Genomic DNA, 9219 nt, shown 5'->3' on the forward strand with positions numbered 1-9219 from the left:
CCCAACCCGGGGGCTGGCACCTTGGGGATTGGGGCCCTCCCTTCTCCCCCCAGGGGGCAGGGCTTAACCCAGAAAATTTTTTTTCTCCCGAGGGGTTCCCAAATGGGAAGGGGGGCACAAGCCCGGGCTGAGGGGCCCCCCCTTTTCCCCCCCCCCCCCCCCCCCCAGTGCACAAATTTTTGTGCACCGGGCCTCTAGTTAATAAATAATGATACAAGAATAAACGGTGTTTCACATACTCACAACCTTAAACCTACTTTTGCTGACCCTGTATATTGAATACATACTGCATTGTTCTAGATGGTAAATATATAACTTCATGGAAAATCTATGTTAGTGGATGGAAACAGAATAAGCATATAAAATGTCAGCCTCAATAGATATGAGTAAGAATAAAATAGCATAAGCGGGCAGGGAGACAATCCTTCAGTTGGTCACAGAAGTCCTTTCTGATGAAGTGACATTTGGGGCAGCAATCTGAATCAAATGAGGGAGTGAACTATGCAAGAACCTGAGAATACCGCTCAAAGCAAAGAGAACAGCTAGTGCAAAGGTCCTAAAGCAGGAACATCTTCTATTGAAGAACAATAGAAGGGACAGCCTGGAGCCAGTGAATGAGGAAGTGGAAAAAGAAAAGTTCAGAGAGTTAGTAGTGGAGGGCCCAGATCATGTAGGTTTTGCTATCCATTAAAAGAACTTTTTTACTGTGAGATAAGATGCTGGCATTGGGATTTTTGAGTAAATGAGTGATGTGGTTTGATTTATGACTTAAAAGGCTCAGTGTGGCTGCTCTGGCGGTGGGAGGTGGGAGCAAGGGTAGGAACAAGGAGACTCCTTCCTGGGCTATGACAGTAATCATAGTGACAGATGATGGTGACTTAGTGCTAGGGGTAGAGACGGTAAAAGTTGTCAGTTTCTGGCTATATTTAGAAGGAAGTACTGAAAGGATTTGCTGACATGGGATGCAGAGAAAGAGGGAAGTTAACGTGGATTACATATAGCAACAAGGGGAAACTAAGGCAGTAAAGCATAGAGAAGACATAAGAAGCCTTCAGATACTTAGAAGTTGGGTTGCTGAGGGGAAACCAGCAAAAGAAAACTAGAAATACACAGTATCCAGTGAAGTGGGGGGAGAGAAGTGTCTGTGGGACCCCTTCCCCCCCCCCCCAAAAAAAACACACAAAGCAAAGGCTTCAAGAAGGCAGAAATGACCTAGTATATCAAATGCTCACATGGTGTGTGATGTGAAGATTGATAATTGGCCATTTTTGCTAAGTTCTGCCTGATGATTAGTCCTTGATTGTATCTCCTCCTGTCCATCTCTAAACTGAAAGTTCCATGAGGTCAGGGGTATTATACCAGACATGCAGCAGAAGCTCAGTAAAAATTTGTTAAATCTATACTACTGCCACCTTCTTGGAGTCCTCATCCCTCATTCCTTTCTCTTTTTTTTTGATTCTCACCTGGGGATATTTTTTTCATTGATTTTTTTTTTTAGAGAGAGAGAGTGGAGGGGAGGAAGGAGAGGAAAGAGTGGGGAGGGGATGGAGAGAAGGGAGAGAGAAAGAGAAATATTGATGTGAGAGAGAAACATTGATGTGAGAGAGACACATTGATTGGTTGCCTCCTGTTCATACCCTGACTGGGACCAGAGATGGAGCCTGCAACCGAAATACATGCCCTTGACGTACCCTCAGGTCTATGGGCTGATGCTCTTACCACTGAGCAACTGGCCAGGGCCCCTCATCTCTTTCTAATCTTGTACTTAGGTACATTCTTCATATGGCTGCCAAATTGCATGCCCTTTCCTGCCTACATGCTTTAGTAGCTCCCCATTACCTTCACTAAGAAGCTCTGCACTTCTCCAGATAGAACAAATCCATCCATGCCATCTTTTTCAAACTCATCTTTTACCACTTCATACCTGTACCCTAATAATACAGAACAATTTATAGTTCTCTTTAAAAAATATTATTTTATCCCTCTCTGGTTTTAATCATTCTATTCTTTTAGCCTAGTGGTCGGCAAACTCATTAGTCAACAGAGCCAAATTGCTGGAAGCCGGTCCATCCTTCCTGCTTGACACAGTCGCTGCAGGAATGAAACATCTGCACAGCATATGTTTCAAGGGACCTGGCGTATATAGCATACTGTTCTTAATATGTTTGCTCCCCTTAGGGCCATGTGTTTTAACCAAGGTCACCTCTCCGAGAAAGGTTGTTTCCCCAGGTGGGGATTTTTCCCTGAGGTTAGAGAGGGGATACAACCCCTTAACTAAGTGCCAGGCGGGTAGTTAATCACTTTAACTACAAACAATCACACTTAAGCTACATAATCTTTACTCCCTGGAATGGAGATAAGAAACGCCCTAACCTTTGCAATAGAAATTGACAGGATTAAAATCGACTGGTATAAATACAGATGTAACCAGACAATAAACATCAGATCCTAATCAGATACTAACCAGAACTTGGCTGGAGATCCTGGCTAGAGATCCTGACTAGGCTGCTGATCAACTGAAGGCTGTCTCCGTGTCATTCCTTCTTCGCCGACTCCGTCCACACCTTTGGGTACCCCTGGACCTGCTGGGGTTGGACCCCAGCACCAAATATCAACAGTACAACGATTGAAATTTCTTTTGAGAGCCAAATTTTTTAAACTTAAACTATATAGGTAGGTACAATGTTATTAACTTAATTAGGGTACTCCTAAGGCTTAGGAAGAGCCACACTCAAGGGGCCAAAGAGCCGCACGTGGCTTGCGAGCCGCAGTTTGCTGACCACGGGCCTAGGATGACTTTCCTCCTTTGCTTGGCTAAACACTAGCTTGAAGAATCAGGAAGCTTTTGTGAACCAACTCATTCAGTCCACAGTCAGCCTCCATAATACACTGTATATCTGTATCACAGTTCTTACTCTCTTTTGAATTTAACTTTTTTATATGTCTGTTAGAGTATAATTTTTAGGGTCAGGATTGTATATTTATCTTCCTCTCCCTAGTACCTATTACAGACTATCTCTTCTTGGTACGTGCTCTATAAATATCAAATTTTAAGAGAACAGGAAAATGAAGGGGAAGGAATGCAAATGTGATCTGAATATTGTCTGAATCAGTGACTTGACAGTAAGGAGAAAGAATGGTGTGTGGTAAATTCTAGGCTAAGTCAAAAGGTAAAGTTTTGAAAGAAATGATAAAGATGTACATTTTAATTGTAATATCTATACTTTGTATAAAGGAATATAAATGCCTATGTCAACATAATTAGAAAAATCATTTTTAACTATTCCTTGTAATTCTAAAATTATTATATAGTAATTTGCAATTACTAAGAGTTCTGATCGTATATGTTAGAATGTATAGACTTTGCATACATAATTTGTAGTGTTTTCTCTTTTTAATACTTTTATATTAAATTTTTAGGACATCAATGCAAGACTGAATAAGAAAAAGTTCCTTCCTCCTAAGCCATGGCATATCAGTTATACAGAAATACCACTTTGGGAAACAGTCTTCAGGAAAGCCTCGATGAGCTTATACAGGTAAGAGACTAAAAATCAGCATTTTTATTTGAAGGGATCTATAATAATTCTTGTTATAGTCCTTATTCCAGGCAAAGAGGTTAAATATTTTAGATTATTTGGCCCAGTAAATCAGTATTCAGATTAATAATCTCAAATTCCTGTGCATTTACACCATCCTACTATGGATCATAAATGTAATGATGATTGAATGATATAGTTGCATATATCTGAATTTTCAAATATTTTTGTTAAACTTAAAGATTAGTGTGTTGGTTTTCTTCTCATATGTATAAGAAAGACATATTTTATGTAGCTTTAAGGTAAATTTGAACAATCTTTTTTTTTACAGAGGAAGGGAGAGGAATAGAGAGTTAGAAACATTGATGAGAGAAACATCGATTCAGCTGCCTCCTGCACACTCCCTACTGGGTATGTGCCACAACCAAGGTACATGCCCTTGACCGGAATCGAACCTGGGACCCTTCAGTCCACAGGCCGATGCTCTATCCACTGAGCCAAACTGGTCAGGGCAAAGTTTTTTGAGATTTGAATTTTAATTTTAACAGAATTTTTTATACTAATCTCTCTAAGAACATTAAGTATTTCCATTTGCTTATTTCCATTTGCTTTTATATATTTAATGAGCTTTATTAGATTTTTTAAAATGTATTATTGGTCCTATATTTTTTATTTAAATGAAGCATGATTTCTTCAGTTTATCAAATGCCTCTTTCCAGATACTATAAGGAATGATAGTCAAAGTTTTGTCCAGGCATTGTAACATCACTGCATTTTTTCTTTTCAAAATTATATTGTGTCAAGATAATGCAAGAAAATATTGTCAGGCTAATTGCCTAATTGTCAGTTATGGCAAAGGAAGATAAGGGGTGTGAGCTTAGAGGCTCTGGTTAGCCTCAGTGAAATTTTTTCATGATAATTCGTGTTTTTGTTTATTTTGTCTTTAATGCTCTTCTGATGTATGACCTTTACTTTTCCTCAGTCTCAACAGATCACTCCCCAACTTGCCCTTCAAGTGCTACTTCAGTTTGATAAGGCTATAAATTCAGCATTGGCTCAAAGGGTCAGGAACAGAGTCAATTTCAGGGTAAGGATATTTTTTCCAAAACCTAGTAGCCTGAACCAGTGGTTGTTATAACAGTGTTTTTTAGGACCCCTACATACTTATTAGTCATGAAAGGAAGAAATGGCTCAATCAAATTTTGGAGCATGTTTTATAATAACAAAATTATACTTTTACTTAGTACCTTGATACTAAAGTTCATCCACTTAATGTGAGATACAAAGTTTATTTTAGATTTTTCTTATTTCATTGTTTCACAAATTAACCTATGTATGTTTGGCTACCTTCCTTGAAGAATTAGTGAGATTTCAAATGCCTAGAATATTTTCTGCAGGTTTGAAGGTGACAGAGTAATCCATTAAGGTTGTGTTTTTCAAACTCCTGCTCCTAAAAAAAAAAACCTCATTAGAAGAATGTCAGTTACACAGGTCAATAATATTGTAGTCTTAGTGGCTAATACAGTAATTCCCTGAGCTAAGTCACAGGATTAAAATTAATGTTTTGTACAGTTGTGGAGAATTAACATATATGTTCTTTTAAACCATATTTACATAAAAATTCAAATGAACTTTCATAATTTAGCCACATGAGGGCAGTAGAAATACAGATTCAAATTTTCTAAGAGTTCAAGTAGGCAATACAGCTTTATTCAGATTTCAGGTGAGCAATTTACAGACTTACAATGCTGAAAATAGTCTGCCAACAGAAAATTTAAACTCTTCCCTTAGCAAATTTATCTAGGGATTTTTTTTTAATTGTTAGGATGAAAATTAAGGAAAATATTAAGCAAGGTAAATATTAAAGAATTACACTATTTTAAGAATTTTGTACTTGGTGGCTGAGTCTCAAATTGCTTTGGAGGAAAAATGACTTCATATTATGTCTAAATGTTTTGTTTTAAAGGGCTCTCTAAATACATACAGATTCTGCGATAATGTGTGGACTTTTGTATTGAATGATGTTGAATTCAGAGAGGTGACAGAACTTATTAAAGTGGATAAAGTGAAAATTGTAGCCTGTGATGGTAAAAGTAAGTGTTCACCTAATTACTGTGAAAGCAAAGCTACTTGAAATCTTGTTTTATGAGTCTTTAGAAAGTCTTCATCTGAAACTTAGATGGAAAACTATCAGTGATTCACTCCTAGAAAGAGACTTGGGCTTCTCAGCTAGATTCTGAATTCCAGATCTCAAACTGACTTTAGTATAGATATTTCATGTGACACGTAGATGACTTCAAGATTGAGTTAGGGGTATGGGCGGATTTCAGCTACAGATTTGAAGTATTTATCAGGCTTTTTCACCACCACCTATTTTTTTAAGGAAGCATTTAATTTTGACAATTTATCCTATGGTTTCTGTGTTGCTGGCTAACTGTACATTTTATATTTAAAAAATGGTTATTTAAGATTTCAATTAACCATAAGAACTTTATCAATTATAATAGTAAGTATCCATTTCTAATCTGTGCTGGTGTATTTTCCACAGCCAACCAAGGGACTTGTTCAGGTCCTTCAATGTTTCAAAAAGTATACATCTTTGCTTTCTGTTTCATGATTAGTTTTCCTTTTGGCTAATTGTATTTTAAATATATACTTAATTTTACTTTATCATCTGAACCATTTGTTTAAAGCAGCTATTCCTGAAATTAAGTAGAGAAGACTGTCCAAGAAGGGGAGTTTTAAAAAGCAAGAGACCTCAGAGGGAAGGTAGGGGAGGGTGGGAGTAAGGGGAGAGATCAACCAAAGAATTTGTATGCATGCATATAAGCAGTGGACACAGACACCAGAGTGGGGTGGGGGGAGAGCAATTAGGGGATAAGGACACATGTAATACATTAATCAATAAAGAAAGGAGGGAAAAAGGCAAGAGAAAGATAAATATATAGAAAGTAACACTCTACATTTCTCAGGTTATGGGTTGGTGTTTTTTGTTCTGTATATTTGAGGTTTTTAAAGAAATAATCACTAAAAAAAAATGTAGAGGCAACAAAAGCATACAGAAGAAAAACATTTGTAACAACATTTGATGTTATCTGAAAATAACATTTTTAATGTTTTCTTGTATAACCTAGTCTTGTATTTTTACAGTAATATACATATGCATGTATACACATGTGCAAATCATTTTCAAACATAATTGGTAACGCTTCTCTTAAACCTGGTTTTTAATGGCTGCATGAAATTACACCTTTAGCCCTTTTGAAAGAAATGGTCTCTTCCAGATGTCAGAAAGCCTCTGAAACCAGCAATGTTACAATGACTTGTACCTTTCTAGCCAATTATGAACTTTAAAAGCATGACTTGTTAATATAGTCATTAAATACATCTTTTTTGTCATTTCAGCAAGGAACAATGTTATTTTATATTTACCAGATCACAAGATAACATTTCTATACAGTGGGGCCTTGACTTACGAGTTTAATCGTTCCGTGACGGAGCTCGTAACTCAAATTACTCATATGTCAAATCAATTGTGAACGAGTGAGACACGTGATGCTGGGCTGATGTTGTGGCGTTCACTGTGACGTTCGCTGTGCCAACTAGCAGTGGGGTATCTGAAGCTGGCTCGTATCTCAAAAAACTCTTTAGTCGGGACACTTGTAAGTCAAGGCCCCACTGTACTTCAGATAATGTATATTTTTGTTCACATATTTTTATAATTTAGGCTAATAGTATAGCATTTTCATAACCTTTTAAGTTTTTACTAGAATTTAGGCAATAATTTATAACTCCTAGACCTATCTAAATGAGGTAGCCCAGTACTGTTCTGTAAAACTTTTGTACTGATGGAAATGATCGTTGTCTGCAATTTTGTTAGGGCAATTGAGAAATCTAATGCTTTAATTTTTATTTAACTTCATTTGTTAACTTTAAGTAATTTGAATAGCTGTATGTGGCTAGCCAGTGGCTATCGTATTGGACAGCACAGATGTAGACTAGTAAAGTGTCATTTTAAATCATTGGAAACAGGGAAGAACCACAAAGTCAGTAAAGAAGGCCTCTGAGTAAACGTACATATTTTACTCACAGGGGCTCCCAGTTTCTGGTGGTCTTCAAGTATGTTACTCTTGTTTAAAGATACAAGTTACCTGTTTTTTTCAAACTTAACTGGATGAAAAGAAGCAGATCAGCCTCATCTATTGCAGTGGCTCCTGAGGAGCTTGCCCTTCTGCAACACATTGTAGTAATCTTCCAAGGAAACCTTGTTGAGCATTAAGAGAAGCTTGGGTTGTGTGCCATTAGTCTGTGTCAGCAGAAAAGAATACAATTTTAGAAATTTTCTTTCCAAAATTAAAGCAAATGGTCTGGCATTCAGAAGTTGAAGTTTAAGTAATTAAGAAAATTCCTTTTCTTAGGTATCAAATATATATATGGTGCTACTATGAAATAAGCTCATTTTTCCTACAAGTCAGCTTTCTGAAATAAAGTTACGTTCCTGACAGAACAGCAGAAAAAAGTGATGGTGGCTAGAATTTTGGTCTGTTTCTCACCAGGAATTAAGTTATATAATTCTCTTCTGATTATATGTGATAGCCCTTGTGGTTTAAAATTTTGGGATAGTAGAGAACCTGGAAAAAAAATATATGGTTGTTAGCAGTTAATAAATCAAATGTAGTATGTGGGTTTTCTCTAGCATAATATGGAGAGCTAAGCATTGTGTTTTACCTCTGTCTTAAAGGGAAAGTTATTTTAAGTCCTCTAGGTATTCTCATGGTCAGCTTCCCCTCTTCTTCCCCACCCCTCAAACCATCATCACCATTAGTTCCTGTTTTATTTTTAAGATATTATTTTAAAAATTAAATTGCTCCTTGAACTTACTCTTTCTCTCCTCTATTTCCTAGATACTGGCTCCAATACTACAGAATGAATAGAAAAGTGACTTTTTTATGCCGTCTTCTGTTATTATTCATCACTTTTTAAAGAGAAGCATAGAAGAGACTTTATTTATTCTAGCATTGCAGAAATGACTACACTGTGCTATACTATCAGAATCCAGTAGCAAGATGCTTGTAACTCTGTAGCCTCTTACATTACCTTTATTCTACAGCATGAAGAAACAGACTTTTTTTTAATGACAAATCAAACGTCGTTGCCTTCCTAATAATATTCTTTAATAAATTCATTTTAAAACTCAATATGGGTAATAACTGGTAGAGCTATTAAGCTAGAAATATGAAGATATTAGATAAGCATTTTGAAAGAGCACAATGTTCCTTGCAAAGGAGATTAGGAAATACATTCATTTCAATAAAGTCAGGTTTTATAATTGTAACAGCTGATAAAAGCATCAGCAGGAGCAAAACCAAATTCTGGATTGGAATTTTACTTAGAAAATCCCTTTTCTAAAAGTACAAAACCAAGAGTAATCACTATAAAAAAAATACTAAGTACAACTGAATTAAGAAAAGTTAATCGTTAGCTTCCATAGCCAAAACAAAACCAAGCAACTTACTTCCAAACATAAAATAGTCTCCACAAGACATGTAAATTATTTCTTGAACTGGCCATATTGGTTAAGTTATATACATTTTTAACTGATCGACATTTTGCCAGGTATTGGACTTAATAAGAAAGGGGAAAGTTTCTCTTGTTTGTCAACCTAGGACTATATAAATGC

The 9219-nt window shown here is 36.5% G+C and overlaps 2 protein-coding genes across 5 annotated transcripts in view; both read left to right on the plus strand.

The window, feature by feature from the left end:
• BNIP2 (BCL2 interacting protein 2) overlaps positions 1-8737 on the plus strand; it is a 40689-nt gene extending 31952 nt beyond the window's left edge. For 3 of the 4 annotated variants that reach the window (XM_014446944.2, XM_006104674.3, XM_023745856.1), the window contains one exon: positions 3421-3539. In XM_014446944.2, coding sequence (XP_014302430.1) covers positions 3421-3439 — 19 coding nt within the window. In that variant the 3' untranslated portion in view covers positions 3440-3539. Of the gene's footprint in view, positions 1-3420; positions 3540-4521; positions 4627-8443 lie in introns of those variants that run through there. The other variant, XR_002826704.1, reaches the window with a different exon arrangement.
• The window catches only part of GTF2A2 (general transcription factor IIA subunit 2), a 17245-nt gene extending 8508 nt beyond the window's left edge, over positions 1-8737 (plus strand). Inside the window, exons 2-5 of the mRNA XM_006104676.3 lie at positions 3421-3539; positions 4522-4626; positions 5506-5632; positions 8444-8737. Coding sequence (XP_006104738.1) covers positions 3468-3539; positions 4522-4626; positions 5506-5632; positions 8444-8469 — 330 coding nt within the window. The 5' untranslated portion in view covers positions 3421-3467 and the 3' untranslated portion in view covers positions 8470-8737. The remainder of the gene's footprint in view (positions 1-3420; positions 3540-4521; positions 4627-5505; positions 5633-8443) is intronic.
• Positions 8738-9219: the final 482 nt, after the last annotated feature.

This window comes from Myotis lucifugus, unplaced genomic scaffold (assembly GCF_000147115.1).
Source record: "Myotis lucifugus unplaced genomic scaffold, Myoluc2.0 scaffold_588, whole genome shotgun sequence".
NCBI lineage: Eukaryota > Metazoa > Chordata > Mammalia > Chiroptera > Vespertilionidae > Myotis > Myotis lucifugus.